At 38.5% G+C, this 20226-nt stretch overlaps 1 protein-coding gene across 5 annotated transcripts in view; it reads right to left on the bottom strand.

Moving 5' to 3' along the window:
- Positions 1-20226, bottom strand: part of Znf800 (zinc finger protein 800) — a 48322-nt gene that overhangs the window by 6335 nt on the left and 21761 nt on the right. The window contains exon 6 of one of the 5 annotated variants that reach the window (XM_057770712.1): positions 17651-19375. The exons of the other annotated variants lie outside the window; for them this stretch is intronic. Within the exon in view, the coding sequence (XP_057626695.1) occupies position 19375 (1 nt within the window). The 3' untranslated portion in view covers positions 17651-19374. Of the gene's footprint in view, positions 1-17650; positions 19376-20226 lie in introns of those variants that run through there. 5 annotated transcript variants of the gene reach the window in all.

Below are 20226 nucleotides of genomic sequence, written 5' to 3'. Positions count from 1 at the left end.
GTAGCTTTGGAATCTGTCCTGGAACTAGCTCTTGTAGGCCAGGCTGATCTCAAACTCACAGAGAAATCACCTGCCTCTGTCTCCTGAATGCTAGAATTAAAGGCGTGTGCCACCACTGCCTGGCTTGTGTTTGTTTTATCTTATTTTATTATATTTTGTTTTATATCCCTTATAAGCCTGTTTGTTTTCCAGTAAGAAACAGAGAGGGGGTGGATCTGGATGGGAGACGAGTTGGGCAGCGGGGGCGGGGAGGACTGGGAGGAATAGAGAAACCATAATCACAATATATTATATAAAATTTCTGTTTTCAGTAAAATTAAAATATAAAAGAAAAAAAGAAACTGATTATAATTTGCTTTCCTGATACTTCCTAGTGTAAACTGAAGAGCTGGCACGGTGGCATCCGCACACCAGGATCTGTGAGGCTGGGTGCAGTCCTCTAGCACCAGTCATTCTGTAGATGAGCCCGAACACAGTGGCTCGTGGAGACTGAGTATGGATTCCCCAGAACCCATGCAAAAGTCAGGGCATCTAGAATGCCAGCCATGGGTGGTTGGAAACAGAACGGTCCCGGGAGCTCACTAGCCAGCCAGCCCAGTCAATGATGAACTCAGGGAGTTCATTCACGGAGGAAACAATGAAAAAACAGGCAGTGCCAACCTGCAGCCTGCACATATGCACCCACATGAACATGTCCACACAAGTACATACATGTGCCATCCACACACACAACAGCTTGGTGGTTACAGCAGTGTTGCTTCTCACTGGCCCTAAGATTAACTATTTGCACATTACCATACATATTTTTATATAAATCTAAAAGCAAATTAATTTTCTGAAAACTTCCCACCATTTCCTTCTTAGATTTTTGCTTTCTTGTTACTTTGTTTTATACTGGGGACTGAACCAAGAGCTTCACTTATGTTAAGCAAGTACTCTATCACTAAGCTACATCTCCAGCCTTCTGCCATTTTTTTTCCTTTTTTAAATAGAAAAGTAAATATTCAAATTTCTATTTTTGGTAACTAGCAGTAATAACTGCTGTATAAATTTCTCTAAATATTTTAACATCAGCATGATTCATTATAAAATAAATCAACAACCATGATTTCTTTTTAAAAGAAATATGAACAGTACATTATATTAAAACAAAGATGATTCAATAGAATAGAAATAACTCATTAAAGTCTATTCACTTGGGTTAGCAAAAAACAGTTGCCTAAGTGATAAATAAGTGGAAAGTTCATGAACCAAAAAATAAAAATACCTGGATTCTACAATTTCCAGATATACTTTTGAACATGCCTTTTTAAAAAGATATCACAACTGTGAATGATATGTACCATTTGCATTAGGATGATATATACATGTGTATGGTAGCATATGCATGAGACAGCTCGTAAAAGCCCAGGACCCTGGTAACTGCCTGCCTCTGGGGAAGGAAAAATAAGAGAACGTATGCGGTAGAGAGAAAACTTATCTTCTCGGCACCCTTTCTGTGGTGTGCTCTTTCAAGATATACATAGGACCTAACAAACCTTACAAGACGGCTCCTTTCTGTTCTTCAGTAACTACACGCGACCCGGGCAATCAGTTTTCTCCATTTTAAAATGAAGTTACACTAAGTCTACGTTTAACACAATTATGGCTAAACAAGTGCACATAAAATGCCAGCTGGCAAAAGCAAACCGTAAGCCTTTCTTTGTGGCAGCTTACGTCATGTAATTATTTACCCTCTGCCTGCAGTCTCCATGAAGGCTGTACAAACAGCAGAGTACTCAAGAGTCTGGAAGAAAATTCAGATTTACAAACTTGACAGTGTTTCCCTTTCTACTCTGTACCAAGTGTACATCTAAACTATAGCTTCAATATACACAACCCAATAAATGAACAAATAATAGATGCACATACTTGGTAGTCTTTTATGATACTTTAAAAATAAACCCTAAAATAAGAAGATGCTGAAGCTCACCCTTTTATTTTCATACCCCAATAATCTCCCAAAACCCATTTATAATCTTCTTAAACCAAGATATGACAGAAGAGATAGCAAGCGTAGACGGGTGTAAAGACAGAAGCAGGAAGAGCCGTGCATAAGGAAGGCACTATGACGAGACCAACACGCAGCTGCTTCCTTGCAAAGCAAAGAGAATGAGAGCAGGTCTGGTGGTTGTTCATTTATAACCATATATACCATTGCCTTAACTGATGGAGTCTTGGTCTCCAAGGGCTGCATTAATATGAATGCAATAGCACAAAGAGGAGAAGTGAAGCTAGGAAGGCAGATGTGGAAGTTCAGTGGAGGAAGACTTACAGACAACAGGCTTTGGAGTGTGTGTGACCAGCAAAGGGCTGGTGGCACCACAGACAGTGTGAGGCAGTCACCAGCAGGAAGCTCTTCTAATGTGATGCTGGTGACTGAAGCAGTAGGAAGGTGACGACTCAGCTTCTCATGGCCTGCTTCTAAGAAGTAAGTTCATTAAAAATGTCCAAAATTATTTCTCCAAATTTTCTTTACAGAATGAATAGCCCCAACTAGGGGCTGAAGAAACGGCTCGGTGAGTAAGAGCACTTGCTGCTCTTCTAGTGGATGAGTTCGGGTCCCAGCGCTGCACACAATTGCTCACGGCCACCTGTATCCCCAGCTTGAGGAGACTCAACACCCATTACGCAGCCTCTGCAGGTATATACACGTATGTTTACATATAAGTATATACACATAAATACAAATAAGATCATCTTTTTAAAGAAAGTGACTGAGTAGGCTCAACTATAAGTCAGCACACACCTAGACCCAACTCTTCAGTAGGGCAGAACCCGAGCATGAGGAAACTGAACTTACGCAGAATGCCTGGCAGCCCTCCAGTGTTTTCTTGTAGGTACCTCGTATTATTTCCTGTCATAACCTTCATACTCAGAAATCAGCTCCACCCAAACAGCACAAAACCAGGAAACCAAGAGGTGCCAGTTTTCCATTAAAATTATGCACTGAACCTGCTGAATGAAATAACTGAGTTTTCACTACATGAGAAAAGAAAGTCATCTAAATTAAAACAACAACTACAACAAATAAACCTTCTATTTTTGTAACCTACTAATCTTAAAAAGGTAGAGAAAGAAACCAAGTACAGGCAAAATACACAATACACATGGATGGTGCTCACTGTTGGAGGGACAAAGAGCGGGTGTGCTGTTACCGATTACACACTGAAGTGTGCTGTTACCGATTACACACTGAAGTGTGCTTTTCCCGAATACACACTGATAAACTTTGCAAAAAAATTCCAAACAAAATTTCTCTCTAGAATATTGGCATATAGGCAAGAAACAAACAAGACATATAAAAATGCCCTGAAACAAGCGAGGTCAAGAAAAGTGCTCTGAGCTTCCACTCTGGTTTTCGTTATTCTTGAACACCTGAGCGTACTATTACATTCATAATCGTCTCATAATCATACTCCAGTGCTTTGCGTAGGGAAGCCTGCTTTGAGGGACAGGGTCAGTGTTCACAAAATTAAAATTAAATGTGTAAAACTCTAGTAAAAGGTTATAGCTATAATACAGATCAGTGCTACAGCAGTCTGCTTTGTGCTATTGATGGGGTATCAGGCCTTTATGCTAATATTCAGTGATTAATTCAAAGTTAAAACATAAAAGAAACCATTTTCAAGGCATTAGTACAGAAAATTATAAGCCCCTACTCCCATTTTTTTGTAGATCTTATAGCTTTACTCTGTCTTTTTAAAATTCATATCTGTTAGCATTCTATTGTTAAGCTTAAGTTTTAGGCTCACAACTCACCCACAAAACTTAATCTACTGAAACTTAATCCACAGTCTCCTGGGAATCCTTCCCTTTAAAATCGGATGTTTAAAGTCAGTCCCCAAAAGCGGATAGCCCAGCAGGTATTAGATGAGTGGAGTTCAGGACAGGGGCTGTGACTTCTGAAAAGCCATGCACTGTCCCTTCCTGAGGACCTGGGCCGAGGGTAAACAAGCTCCTTCATGTCTTGGGACAAAAACATCCATCTGAACTGTTGTACTGTTCAGATCTAAGACCAAGGCAAGTTTTATTGCTAGGTCCTCCCTTGAGAAAGGTGAAGCAAGGAAAGCATAGTCAAGTCCAGAGGAATGGATATAAATGCATGCCCTGTGTTCTAACATCTGAGAACTCATCAACCCAAAAGGTGCAGCTCTGGAAATAAAACTTGCATATTTCAATGTTCAGTCTTTAAATATAAAGCATCTTTTATTGCTTATACTCTGGCTATGGATACTAATTAGTTAATCATATGGATTTTACCCTACTTTAAAGTATGTACATATGGTGCGTGTTGTACATGAACGTGAGTGTGTAGGAGCATGTGCCCAGGTATCTTCCTCTGCTTCTGCCCATGTTATTGCCTTGAGTTCACTGAACCAGAAGCCTGCAATTTCAGCGAGGCTGGCTAGCAGCTACTGGAACCAATCTAGCCATCTCCACCTCCCAATACTGGGGTTACAGGTACATCCAGCTACTCCTGGCTTGTTCAGCATGGGTACCTGGGATTCAGATTTAGGTCCCTGTGCCCTGCCCATACTTTATGTTGCCTAAGCTGAATCGCAGGCCATTTCTGTCTGGTCAGAGACATAAAGACTGTCCATGAAAAACACCTACAGTACAAAATTATGGGATTCAACAACAGCAACAAAACTCTATTCACTCCAAGAACTCTAACATACTGTTTTATTTTAAAAATATTTCTCTCTAAAGGGGTGGTCTTTTAAAGTAAGTATCAGAGATTTACCTCAAAAGCCCTCTGAATAAAACACATCAACTAACCCACATTTTTTTATACTACTATAACTTACGTACCAATTCTGAGGTAATATCAATGCACTGTTATATAAAGCAGACATAGAGATACCTGGTTCTTTCTCATCAGACACCATTTCTCAAATGAACCACTAAAACAGAAACATAGAAGCTAGGTGTCATCTAATTACCAAATAAACCAAAAGAATGTAAGAGGTAGCAGATACACTGACTCTATTATTCTATCTGGTAATTTCTTCAAAGTCTATGGCTTCCACATCTTCATGAATACTAACAGACCCTAAATGTCTAACCTGGGCAGTCTCTCCTGACCACTAACCCAATGTTCTAGACAAGAACCTCAAACTCAACACATCAAAAAGTTAACCCATTCTCTCTCCTCCTCCTGAATTCCCTACTTTAGAGAATTCTCCCCAAACAGAATGCCTGAAACTGGAAACCATCAGGGTTCATTTCTTATCTCCATTGTCTAGCAAATTCCACCCCTGAAATTGTGCTGGCCGCCGTCTCTCTAAATTCTGCCATTTACATGAATTTAAGTTCCATCACATTTACAGGGCTAAAGCGGGTTCATAATTGATTTTCTCACTACACACATCTTTTTGCTCCACTCCACATCTCTCCTGAGTGCCATGAGAAGACCCCATTTAAAATCTTTCATTGGCTACTCCTAATCTTGAAAACATAATTACAAGTACTTACTGGGTCTATAACATCTGAATTTGGCCACTGTCTAGTCTCACATTCCTTTTTTTTTTTAATTTATTTATTATGTATACAGTGTTCTGTCTGCATGTATACTTGCAGGCCAGAAGAGGGCACCGGCTCTCATAGATGGCTGTGAGCCACCATGTGGTTGCTGGGAATTGAACTCAGGACCTCTGGGAGAGCAGCCAGTGCTCTTAACCTCTGAGCCATCTCTCCAGCCCCTAGTCTCACATTCCTCCACGTAACCTAAATGTAGCTTCTAGTCTCTTCATCTAAATCTGGCTGAATTCAGGAATTAGGAGTGACTTTGCCAACCCAGTGTGCCTTGAGATTACACCTCTGTGTCCTCACAGTTCTCTCCTCTCACAGCACCTGGAAGGAGCCCTAGCAAAGCTCTGTGTCCCAAGCACAGAAAGCTGAGCTCACGATGTCTTCAGAGTGGATGATACAGAATAGCGAAAGTTGTAGAATACAGTCCATTAAATTCTTTGGCTTTGATAACAACTGCTAAGGAGGAGAGGCCGTGCGTGTTAAGCAAGGCACATACCTATACCAGCATGTGAAAGACTCAGGCGGGAGGATCTGAGTTCAAGTCCTGCCTAGGCTACATAGTATGGTCCACACCAGTCTGAGCTATAACAAGATCCTGTCTAAAAATCAAAACAAAAAAATACAATTCACTTATTACTGTAATACTAACTTCACTTGATATTTTAAAGTTTCTCTCATCTTTTACTCATTAAGGTTTAAACAAATTTTTAATCTCTAAAAGGGAAATAAATAGCAAACTCCAGACACAACTTGTCTGACAAGTGATCAACCCTTCCCTTGCCGTGAAGCCAGCATGCTCATCAGTCAGGAATCTGGGTTACCTGGGCCTAGCAAACAACTGCTCCACTGCACACCTAGGACATCGCATCGCATCAGTAGCAGGGAAACAACTTCCTGCCCCCCCCACTACACGCAGTCATAGTGGTGACCTCCTTGTCCTTTATCATAGCCCCCAAACGAAACTAATTTTCTTTTTGTGCTTCCAAGTTCTTCTGATGTGTTCTATAGAGGTAAATAACTAAATTATCTTTCCTGATGAGAATTTAAAAGATCCCAGCCAGGCGGTAGTGATGTACGCCTAGATTCCTACCACTCCCCAGATTCCTAGCACTCGGGTGGAGGCTCACAAACTTTTGTGAGTTCAAGATTAGCCTGGGTTACAGAATGAGCTTCAGGACAGCCAGGACTACACAGAGAAACCTGTCTCAAAACAAACAAAACAAAAAACAAAAGAGAGGAATTTAAAAGAACCCAATTTCATGGGAGCTGATGATAGGAAGCTAAAAGGGTCTGGGCCCATGATTAATGACAGAAGGTTTACAAACAACATCTTTTTTCTTTTCTTTTGGTTTTTTGTTTGTTTGTTTTTTGTTTTTCGACAGGGTTTCTCTGTGTAGTTCTGGCTGTGCTGAAACTTTCTCTGTAGACCAGGCTGGCCTCTAACTCACAGAGATCCACCTGCCTCTGCCTCCTGAGTGCTGGGATTAAAGGTGTGCACCACCACCACCCGGCTTCAACATTTTTAAAAACACAACAGGCATATTAGTCCAAAAATTAAATTCACAAATTGTTTGAGTGCCAATGACAACACAAATAGAAAATTTCTTTTTTTTTTTTTTTTTTTTTTTTGGTTTTTCGAGACAGGGTTTCTCTGTGGCTTTGGAGCCTGTCCTGGAACTAGCTCTGTAGACCAGGCTGGTCTCGAACTCACAGAGATCCGCCTGCCTCTGCCTCCCGAATGCTGGGATTAAAGGCGTGCGCCACCATCGCCCAGCACAAATAGAAAATTTCAAACCTGGCCTCGTATGATGGATCACAATCAAAATGTAACTAAATTAAAAATACTAAGTAAATAACTTCAGGTTATATGTACAGTGTCTATAAAACCCAAATAAACTTCATCTTTGATGTTAGATCCCATTCTTAAGGTATCCTATTGTTTAATATGCAAACATCTAAAATCCAGAAGCATCCCAAATCTGAGATACTTCTGGTCCCATGCATTTGAGACAAGACAAAACTTGTGCATACCATCAGCTGTCACCACCAGAAACTACATATATAAACAAGAAGAAAGGCCAAGGTATATGTTGTTTTCAGTTTCAGTTTTTCATAGGAAATTCAGATTCATATCCTGGTTAAACAACCACCCACTAACATAACCCAAGAAACTGGCTTTACAGAATTCCTTAAAATACCAAACTCCTCTTCTACTTTGAAAATAAGATATGTATTCACAGTATTATAAGCATTCTACAGTGTAAGATAGGGCAAATGGTGATTTGTGTTTTTATATAAACTCCTTTACACGAGATGAATAAGCTCCCTCTACAGAGGTTGAGGTCAACCAAGAAGGATGCCAGTCTCTAAAGCAGCAGTTCTCACGACCCTTTCAGAGGGATCACCTAAGACCATTGGAAAACACAAATATTACATAACAACTCATAAGAGTACCAAATTAAGAAGTTATGAAACAATTTTATGGTTGGGGACACCACAACATGAGGAACTGTATTAAAGGGTTGCAGCATTAGGAAGGTTGAAAACCACTGGTCTAAAGAGTTCCATCCACACTGACTCTTTGTTGGAAAAAAATACATTCTAAATCACAAAGTCCCACTAGCACAAATTTGTGAGATTTTTTTTTAACAACATGGTAAGAATCGATGTTGAAATATTATTCATACTACTCAACCAAAATATGAGAAAACAGTTTCACAGATTGTCAATGGTGTCATGTAATCTAAGTATGAAAATGTATGTAGAATCTAAATTAAGTCATAAAGATACAACTTAGCAATGCCCCTCTCAATAATAAATGGTCATGGGATATTTCTGGAGCAGTTTTGCAGATCACTAAACTGTCTGTCTCCATCCAAAACTCACTTCCTGCACAAATACTACCTGTTGGCCACATATTGTGAGCAGATGCTGTACTGGGCACCTAAGACACGGGACAAAGGGATGCGGCCCCCTTAAATGGGCTTTTCAGTAGTTAGGGAGACCTCACCACACATGTAAGTATAAAGCACTACAGTAATTGCTATAAAGGAAAAATTAGATAATGGAATTGATACACTGAAGGGACATCTACTACGACAGGGAAGGCAAGTCCTCAAAGAGGAGATGGGCAGGTAATACAAGGGAAACTCCAAACAAGAGGCCGCAGTGTCTTGTAGAAAGAATGTGGCTCAGAGCTTCCTACTTTAGAAAACCTCTGACTCCAGTCTGAGGTGGCCACCATGTGAGCACAAACAGTCCCTTAGAACAGTTTTATCACCTTAGTCATTATGCTAGGGCACGAAGGGGACCCAAATCAGGAAAGGACAGAGGTCAGGAAAGGAAGGGCAGAACCGGGATGGTAAGGGGGTAGAGCAGGTGGAGAACTGAAATGCTGGTCTGCAGGTAGGAAGAGGTCAGGCAACTCATTTCTAAGGTGAATAATCAGGAAGGATATCTTTGTAACAAAGAATATAAAAATAATAAAGTTTTAAAGGGAAGATAATTCAAAATTTATATGATTAAGAAATATAATATGAAAATATGCTTTAGAAAGCACAGCCCAAATGAAAGCCATGAAAAAGTCTACATTTAATTGTTGTGAATAACAAGATGGTGTCATTTTTTTTTTTGGCTCCTAAAATGCTTGGCACAGTCCTCTTGGCACAAAGTGTCACTCAAGTGTACTGAGAAGAATAGAGGAGGAGCGGGAGAGATGGCTCCGTGGTAAGAGCACTGATTGCTCTTCCAGAGGGCCCGGGTCTGATTCCCAGCTAACAACTGTTAGCTTCAGTTTCAAGGGATCCAAGACCCTCTTCTGGCCTCTGCAGATACCAGGCATGTACATGGTATACAAACATACTTACAGAAAAAACACCCATATACATTTTATAAAAATAAATAATCTAGGAAACGAATTTTTAATAAAAGTCCACGTAGATTTAATCATTGAAGTGAACGCATGCATTCACTGACACTAATTTACTGTGTATGTTCTAAGCTTCACCTACTTGCAATGATCCTGGAGGAACACAGCTTATAAAGGAAGTGCACCTTCTGAAAAGGTCACCATTCAGTCCTTTTCACCGTTAGCCCTAGAACCTGAGGGAGAGTTGCTGTCATCAGAAATAACAAACTAAATGGATTATCTCCTAAGATGCTAAATAAACTGAAGGTACACACTGTGTGCCCTGTGTGAGTTCTTTGACCTTAGGGAGTACAGAATTCCTACACAGACACGAGTATTCCAAGCCCCATCTTCAAAACTGCCTATCCCAGAAAGATTTCTGGAGAAAATGCACAGGAAGAGTATCTAATGACCTGCTACCTGCCTGAGTTTCCTCAGAAATGAGAATTACCTGAATGAAACAAAAGTGACTCTAGAGCTGCCTTGGCTGGGTCATGACCTATGGTTAGGAAAGGGTCCATATTATATCAGAAAGGGCAGCATTAAAACCAAGGGCTACAAGACGGCAGAGTTTAGGATCCTGTAATACTCTTGTCTTAAGTTCTCATCCACCCACTTTTTTAAGCACTGCCATGTCCCAACTACCGTGCTAAACATGGAAGTGTACATCTAACTTACATCAGTCTTTTCCGTGGAAAGATATACAATAAACAAATCAATCCATAATATAAGCTGATTACAAACTCTACATTAGAGGACACTAGGAAAAGAAGAGGACACTGAACTTCAGGGAGAGACTTTATTAAGAAGCGACATTTAAGCTGATACTTAAAGGATGAGTAAGTTAGTCAAGCAGTGGACGGACATACAGCACAGAGGAACCTTTGCTTTAGAAAATCAGCTCTGGCAAACAGCACAGAGGTGAGAAAAGAGCTTGGCTAAAAGACTATTACTAAAGAAATGTAAGAGACAAGGTCTACACTATACTACTAATGGGAGAGCTAGCAGGAGTCAAATGTGAAGCTTTTGGGAGTAGGACAGAGAGACACTGATCAGGGGTGGCATCAAGAGTGTAAGAAAGAAATGTCAAAATACTTTCTAGGATTCTGATTAGCCAGGTAACAGGAAGAGCAGATATTAAAACTATTCAACAGAGACGATAAGTTTCATTTATTGCAAAAGTGAGCTGTATTTTATAAAACTCAATAGGTATAAATTATCAAAAAATTATTAAAAGCATCCTCACAGTTTGCAATTAATTACAAGATCAGCAGTCAATATGGCTCTTCTCTATGTTTGTACTTGTGACCTTTACTTAATAGCAATGGCATAAACTGGGAGACGCACACAAAGAATGTAGGTGGAAGTCCAGTAGAAGACCTCAATAGCAACTCATGGTTAGAAGATGGTGAATTAGATGATGGCGTGAAAGCCAAGATAGACTGTGGACTACTGATAAACCAGAAATTAATTATGCCCTGGTCCTTTCTTCCTTCAACCATCTCAACACCTGTTATGTGCCAGGCATAGCACAAAACATTGGTCGCACAAAGACAAGGCAACACTTGTCTGTAAATATATTCATACACCCACAGCCTGATGTTTACCAAGAAAAAGGAGTGGGAATGTTGAGTGGAGAAAGGGAGGGACAAAGAAAGGAAAGGCGGGATCAAGGGATGAAGTGAGATCATAACTTAGAAAGATATATTGTTGAATAAGGTAACAGTCAAGAACCAAACTAACTCCTGAGTAAATTGGAAGCATGCGGACCTTGGGGGAGGGTTGAAGGGGAGAGGGGAGACGCAGGGAGGGGAGCAGAGAGAAATGTAGAACTCAATAAAAATCAATAAAAAAGAACCAAATTAACAAGTGGTTCTGCCAAATATGTCATCAAATTCCAGCACTCCACTCCACTCCACCCCATAAAATAATGGTTTGCTCTAACCTAACAAACTGCTCTGTATCTTGGCTTTACCACAGATATTACCTCTGACTTTTCACAAACAGTTAAGCAAAAGGCAACGAACAACAAACGGCCAGGGAAGATAACACAGAAACTGGTGCTAGAGAACACTTCAGCAGATAGCAACTTCAGGGGGCACTACAAGAGTCACAACTGTTTCTGATGATTAAGTGAGGCAAAGAAAACCAAGTATACTAAATGCAATATAATGTCAAGTCTTTAGATATACTGTATCATTAATTTATAAAATTCCTACATTAGACCTATGTAGAAGATAGTTTCTAATATTTTTGTTTTATAAATAACATAAATGCTGCTATAGGAAACACAAGTGCTCTTTTTCCATTAAAATACCAGGATTTCCGTGACACTACAAAGTCAAAGATGGAAATGCATCAAACACTTTAGAAGGAACTGCCAGTGTTGATCAAAGGACCATCTTCATACATTTTCTTAGTATGGCTAAGACTATTAATGTAACAGTCAAGGACATGGGCTGCCCTTAAACTAATTAGTCTTCATAAACATTAGAATTCTTATTATAGTCTAGCACTATCCTTTATATAATACCCTCAGCAAAAGCTTCCTTCTGTTGGGTTCAGGACCATGTTTTATGCTACTGACTTGTCCAAAATGATCACATGGCAAGACTAGCAGAGAAAAATCTGTCCAAAGACTACTACACTATAGACTAGTTAGCAGCCTACGAAGAACCCTAACATTACATAAAAATTGCTAACTATACCCAATTTAACTAATCACACTTTCCCTTAAAAGCCTGACAAACAATAAGCTAAAAGGTCAGAAAGGGCAGGAAGCAGACATAATGGGCAGCTACAACTATACTGAGAAGACAGAGAGTGAGATATGTGTTTTAAGTGAGTCTTAGAAGGGCTACAAGGAGAGAAGCAGCACCCAGTCACTAGGTTGCACTGATTTTCCCCATTTTCATCTCACCTACCTAATGGAAATCTAGTGAAGCCAATTTGACTGAATTCCAAAAGGCCCGGTTACTTCCTTCTCCCTTATACTCCCCACCTAAAACTTTCAGAAGAACCTCCTCTCCTTACTAGATGCAAGTCAAACAAAATTATATGCTTGCAACTAAAAAGGAATGAAAGAGCCTGACTTTAATGAGTACACACACACTCGCACACCAGCTCTTAGACACTGACACGCTGGACGGTAGCTGGCCATCCATGCCTTCTGATTCCCACACCTATTTGGAGCATCTGTGGTTGAGATACTGTGACTGACCCCTATTACTAGTCTCAGATCTCAAAAAGAATGCTAAACCTTAAAAACTAACAACATAGAGCTGAGGAAAAGGTAAAGCGTCTGCTGTGCAAGCATGAAGACCTGACTTCAGATCCCAGCATGCACCTCTATAAAGTCAGGCATGACAGCCCATGTTTGCAACAGAGCAGGAATGTGGGGAAACAGGTAGAATCCCCTAAGCTTGCCAGATTCAGTGAGAGGCCCTGTCTAAAAACAGTCATGGAAGACACCTGCTATCAACCTCAGGCCTGCATATGTACGTGCACAGACACACCAGCACACACATGTGCACACACACACAAAAGATAAAACCTCTTCATTATAAATTCCATAACTTCAATATTAACAAGAAACAAGCTATCTCCTTTAAAAGCTCCTTGCTATATGTGTGCATAAGTGCATGTGTGAAGACTGTGTGCTAAGTGAACTGGTTTTCTTAGAATCATACTGAATAAACATAGGTTAGTCAAGGTAGTCAAGCACAGAAATGATAACTGGAAGATATGAAGATATCTTGTGGAAAAGTGAGACCTCCTGGCCTACCTCATACCCTGAACCCTGTCACACAATGGATCATGCTCAGATATTCTCAACATGATGTCCACAGATACCCAGTAGGCAGCATACCATGGAACTCAATATATTTAATAAACAAAAACTATGAAAATAACTCGCCTACAGAAACTCCTATTTCCCTAACTACCTCTATGTAAAAAATTAGGACGCTCCTTTTCCTAACCATCCCCACCTCACCCTGCAATCCAGTTACCTGTGCACATCATGCCTACTGCTTCAGTTCCTTTTCTCTTAGAGATACTCCTTTCTTTCTTATTGCCATTCATAATCGAAGTTACCAGTCACAACTAGCACACACTTTGAGTTCAAGACTAAGGCACCTTAATACTGAACAAGAATCTCAATTACTTCTAAAAGACATTTGCAGAGCTGAGAATGTCTGACTAAACGATACAGTTCTATTTCTCAGAGCTAATTTATTTTCAGTATATTTCCAGATAGAAAGAAACAAAGTTCCATATTCAAAATCCAAATTATAATGAAAACTACATGCACTTAAAGTTCATTCTTACATAATATCTCATCTGAACATAACATTATTAGATACTCTGAAAGCGTTGACAGATTGTATGAACACTCAAGGTAGAAGGCTGGTTATTAGTGCTAAGCATCCAAAACAGGGCTTTTGTTTTTTGAGAGGTGGCTAATTTAACCATATCATTCTGTCACTTAAACATTATTTAATTTGCCATAAATATTCCTCACATACTAGACACAAGTTTTGATACAAGCATTTGAGTACCAGAATCGTCATGAAGGGCTATAATCTCAGCACTCAGGAAGCTGAGGAGGATAAGATTCAGGCCAGCCTAAGATACATAGTGAGACCCTATCTCAAAACAGAAAGGGCTAAAAAGAACGTTCAATGGCAGAACACCTATGTCACATTAATAAGGCCCTGGGCTCAATTCCCAGCACCACTACAAAAATAACAAAAACAGCCATATTTCTTAAGTTTAAGATCAAAGATCACCCAGGTCCACAGAGGTGCAAATTGTAACAAGGAAAGCTCCAATGACAGAAACAAGATCAAGCTGGTCAGGTTTGTGAGTAAGTTCTTTGAGCAGGTCACTTTAACCGCAGAGCCTTAACTGAAGTTTGCAGTGCTGCCATCAATGACTGCCACTGGGTGGGCTTGTTCCTTATCTCCTCATTGCCGTACACCAGACACTGCTGACTCAGATAGCGTGCCCTGAAAACTATTCCTTCAGTAAGTGAATGACTTCTTTCAAACAGTACAAAATATCTATAAGGTTTTATTTTTAAAACTCCAACAATTTAGCTAATATTTGTTCCCAGTCAATATTTTGCACATGACCAGAAATACGTGTGACAGAACAGACGGCAATGAGATGTTTGAAACAGATGGATGGTTACAGGGTAAGGCCATAAAAACAAAGCTTGGTTTATAATGAACATCCTTTTTTAATACTCCCTAATATCTTTTCAAGAGAAATGAAAAAAACTGTAAGAAAGATAAGCTCCTAATATCTGATTATTCAGTACAAACGCAACAGATGTGGTGTGTAACAAAGTTCTCTTCCAGTGCATAAGTTACCATCTAAACTTAATTTAGTAGTAATGATAAAGTTCCCAGCTGACTCTGCCATTCAAGCCTTTTCTAGAAATAACATCTAACACTTATAGTAACATGCCAGGCACTGTTCTCAGAATTTTGCATGTAGTTTCCATCCAGTAAAGCACACCAGTACTGTTTTATAGGTGAAATGACAAAGGCAGAGAACATCAGAGTCGATCTGAAAAGGTCACAAGGGAAAGAATTTATGGATCCAAAATGTTACCAACTAATCTAGCTCCGGCTTATTTCCATAAGCTACCAGAAGATAACCATGTACTGAATCACTCTATATTTGGTAAGATGTACAGATGTTAAGGTTGTGTCGACTAATGGTGTACACTGTTTCCTAGTGGCTATGGGGCATAAATATGTTACTGAACTTCTCCAAGGTTCAGTTTTCTTTTGTATAATGGGAATAATGAAGAAACAGGTCTTATGTCATAGGTCTATTAGTAGTTTAGAGACATTACACATGTAAAGTGTTAGCCAAGTGTGTGGTACACAAGTATGCCATAAATATTAGTTATCAGTAAGACTTATCTTCATTCTCAGAAACTCTTCGTAGAGCTAGTATTTTCTAAAGCAGAACTCACCAATATTGAGATAATGAAGAGAGCTAGATGCAGACATGGTAACACACACCTCGACCCCCAGCACTAGGAGGCTGAGGTAGAAAGTTGTGAAGTGAGGCCAGCACCAGTTACAAGGTAAAAACCAAAAATGTGTTAGGTATTGCAGGAACTTGCACAAATCAGGCCCGTAACATCAAAAATATACAGTCAAACCAACTAATTGCAGAACAGACACAAATACCAAATACTCTCTCTGGGCTTTTTCCTTAACCAGATGCACCTATGGTTTGAAGTTCTCCTTTGCTTCTGAAGGTGTGGTATCAAAAACAGATAGAGAAGGCTGAAGACACTCCTCCACCCAAATTCAGTGTGAAACACTGACGCTTCAGAAGAAAATGAACTGCATGCTCTTATCCTTACCTCCCCCAAAATGGTTTAGCTATCTGGGACTAATGATCTCCTTTAATCAAACCAAAGGGGAAAAGCAAGATAAGAGCTAGAAGCTCAGAAGGAAGAGATAAAGACGCAAATTAGAGAGGAAAGATGAATTAGAATGGGAAAATATTGATTAGTAAGTTTAAGAAACAGTGTTTTCATTGTGCATTTTAGCATGTGCTTCAGAAACCAATCAATTGACTGCTTCTAAGATTGCCTATCCTTACATATTTAGCACACAAAACCAGAGTACAAAGAAAAGCACAGAGCACAAGAGGGCTTTTGTCTAAGAGCAGAGCCAACATTATGCTATGTATCCTACAGCTTAGCTTAGGATCAACTCTCAGAACCAAGGCTAAATCATGATCCTTACAGACTATGGATTCCACTAGAGAAATAACTTCCCCAACTCCAAAGGAAAAGGGTCTGAAATACTCCTGCGGGCCACAGTAGGAAACCTAGGAACCGGATTTCTAACTCAGAGGGACATTTCGATGTCACTGTCAGTAGTGATGCTACCTGAAGATCATTTGCAGTGTCACAACAGGGAATGATACTGTCCGTTTCCATACATATCTGCCATAAACCTAGAGGATAGCTCCGTGTTCTCACAACACAGTCACAGCAAACTGCACAGCCCTCCACGGCGGCATCCTGCCTACAAAGCAATATAATAAATAATTTCTTTAAAAAATGTGAAAGTACTTTCAGCAGTAAAAAGCAGCCTGTGCAAACCAAAAGCTCAGTTCATACAAACAAAACTATATTAAAAATTAATAATTTATGTTTTTTAGGGGGTTCTTCTTCTTGAAGAACAAATCCACCTGTCAGTCTGTCCATTCCGATGAACGCCTGCCTATTGTCAGCCAGACCTCATCCAGTTCTCACTGCACTGTCCAATCCAAACAAGGTGAAGTGTAACTGTGTGACTGTTTCTGTTCTCGCCCACCCTCAAGGAGAGAAGGTGTCTTTAGGAAGGAAGATAAACTCTTGAGAAAAATTCCTTTCAATTATCATAAAAAGAGATCTGGTTTTTTCCTAAAATCCTGATCACAAAAGATGGACAAGAATTCATCATTTTCAATTTTACAGTAAGAATCAAATGTTATCTAAAGCGGTCATTTAAATTTCCCCTGCCTCTGTTTCCTAACTGCTGGGTTATAGACATGCGCCATCTGGTTTAGAAAAAACTCTTGATCAAATAGCAGCTAAAGTGGATATAATTTTATAACCAGAGACAGGTCTAAATATAAATGACCAGTTTTGGATGACTACTAACTCACTTCAAAGTGCACTAACAAAGTCATATCAACATTTGTTCTATGCAGACTATGCAGAAAAGCTTTGGACACAATAAACCCAAAAGGTATATGCACAGGTCAAAAAGGAACAGGAAAAACAAATACTTTCAAACACCTTATTTGATCTAAACTGGCACCAGTTTAGACTGTTGTCTACTATTACAAAACGCCCCCACCGAGGTCCTCCCACTGTAGGCAAGGTTTTTCCATAATGGCCTAAGGAATTCTGTGGAAGGCACATGTGTTTTCTTCTCCTAAGGTCTTCTTCTGTGGCACAGGAACTACTAAGGGGGAAACATACTTTGAATAGGGAGTCATAAGTAAAGAACTTGCAGTGTGTCTTCCCTCCTCCAGCATCAAGCTATTTTTCTTTCCTTCCTACAATAATTACAAGTAAAACAGGCTGGAAAAGGTCAACAGAGTATGTATTGTGTGTAGGAATGCACAAAAAAATAACACCTTGCAAATGTCAAAAATACAGGTTTAATAATGTGCAACTAATGAAGATGGTTTATAAATTAAATGCCACCTACTACACATTTGGTCCCTAAATATATTATGTTATTAGTCATTAAAGTTAGACCTCTAAGTACAAATTTTCCATCTGTGAAAAAGTTATCTGCTTTAAATTAAAGAGAAATCATTACTTCTTAAAATAAAACTATCAGGATATAATTCAAGTGTAGCTGCTCATCGTCTCTGAGTAGGTTTGATAATCAAACATTTAAGTTTCAACCAATGTACCCATGTCGAAGCACATTTAGCTGAAATAACTTTTCGTCTGGTTTATTTTCATCACATATAGTACATTTTTCCAACAAAAACATGTACATTCAATATAGAACATTTCCAGCAACAATTACAGTCTTTCTAGTTTCCTTTCACAGTATATTTTAGTGCAGAGCACTGAGAAGGGTAAATGTTCTGCTAACTATAGAAGCATTTTATTATGACCTTCTAGATCTTTGACATTTAAAAATTTATACAAAAAGTATACAGATGGACAGGGTCCATTCTAAGTACAGCTGTGAACCTACATAAAAACACGGTATATTTTCTGCAGTACCTTTTAAAATAATTTGACACAAATTACTAAAAAATAAAATATTCCCTAAAATTACAAAATATTGATACACAAAAACCTGCCCAAAATTTCATAAAGATAGATGTATTTCTTTTTTCCTAAAATCTTGATTACAAAAGATGGACAAGAATTCATTATTTTCAATTTTACAGTAGGAATCAAATATTACCTAAAGTGGTCATTTAAAATTTTTCCTTGGGAGAAAAAAATTAGGAAGGACACCCCTATCTTCCTTTTACAGCAACATTTAAAGAACTAAACTAGAAACATAAGAAGTGGTTGCACATGGATTGTCTGCATCTATAAAATATCAGTAAGCTATTTATTACCTTCATATAAACATTAGTAAATGTGTTCTTTAAAAAAATAGGAACTGAGAAATAAGATAGCATCTACCATTAAAGTGCTTTATATAAAATTTAAAGAAAAATAGGGGAATGTTTCATTTTCATAAAAACTTCTGATGTTTTTACAAATGATAAATGTAAGAATGATCTATGCATAAAATGAACTGGAACTTTCTTTGTAGTATATATTTTAGAATAAAACTTTCAAACATTTAAGTGCTAAAGAAAAACTCAAATATAAATGGATGCAAAATAATTATAAATATTCAGTAGGCTACTAAATATTCATAATATATTGATACTAATTTGTCTTTTGATCCCAACATACTTTCTACAAAAATCATATTTACCTATATAATCTAGATAAAATTTGTATGTAAAGTGAAATAAACCACTAGAAATACAAAGTTTCAATCAATTAAAAACTATTATTTTCTTCAGGTTGTTGATCACTTTAATCAACAAATTTGGAAAGCAAAATTCCCAACATTTTTGTAGAAATTGTAGACCATATGTACAAGGTCTATGAAGACAAAATATAATATCACAGCTACTCAAAAGTGCTGGAATGGGCATTGCCTTTAGAAACTGGTTAGATGGTTATTGTTTTAGTCAGAAATCAGCAGTTACAGTTGAAAATTTATGAAAATGTTCTTTTTTTCCTCATAGTACCATGTGAAGACGTTTAGTGGTTCTAACAACTTAAAGTCTTTCCACAAAAATGAACTCCAAACCTTTTCGTACATCACTTGAAGTTATCTGAGGAGAAATAGGAATAAATGAACACTTTTGAGTTTACCAATAAAACCTTGGTCTTAAAATTGCACAACAGTAAAATGACTTCTAAAGGATGGTTTTACCTCAAGTTTCCACACAAAGACAATGTGACAATCAAACCACATAGCATGCTAATCAGCACTCAACTAAGGCCTTTGTATTAGAGCCTGTATCTCAAGCTTATTTAATACTAAGTGCATAGACGTCTAATTGCGAGGGCAAAGGCTGCTAGCAAACTTTAAAAATATAGACTTACGAAAACAAGTACTGGGAGTCTACTTCTTATCTTACACTGCATCTTAAAATGTTTAATTGTTCCAAAACTTTCTTTAAAAAGTAGAATTGTTCTTTCTTCCAAATAGGGATTTTGCTTTCCTTTTGGTCACAATTTCTCTCTCTCTCTCTCTCTCTCTCTCTCACACACACACACACACACACACACACACACACACACACACACACCACACATCACTTCTGAATAATACTAACTACGTTGAATGGTCACAAGTTTATTAAACAGAAAGGGAAACAAGAGTATATGTACCTAAGGAAAAGAATCTATCCTCTATAGATCAAACCTTCAAAACTCCCTAACATATACTCCCAAGGAGAAGAAAAAATTCACTTTGTTTACTAACTTTCCCCTTCCCCGGGAAGGAGTGGGCTAAAAGTAAATAACAAGTATTAATTCTTCTATATTCCAACTGGGGATTTTTTTCTCTAAGTGCTACACTTTATTTAACCTACAAATTTTTACAATAATTACAGTGCCTTAAAATGTTTTTTCTATAATTATCTCCTTCATAAACTCATTCTGATCTATTTAACTTTCC

The sequence above is a fragment of the Chionomys nivalis genome, chromosome 1 (genome assembly GCF_950005125.1).
Source record: "Chionomys nivalis chromosome 1, mChiNiv1.1, whole genome shotgun sequence".
NCBI classification, from domain to species: Eukaryota; Metazoa; Chordata; class Mammalia; order Rodentia; family Cricetidae; genus Chionomys; species Chionomys nivalis.
The sequence above is the reverse complement of the archived record's forward strand: the minus strand, read 5'-3'. Positions and strand labels throughout refer to the sequence as shown.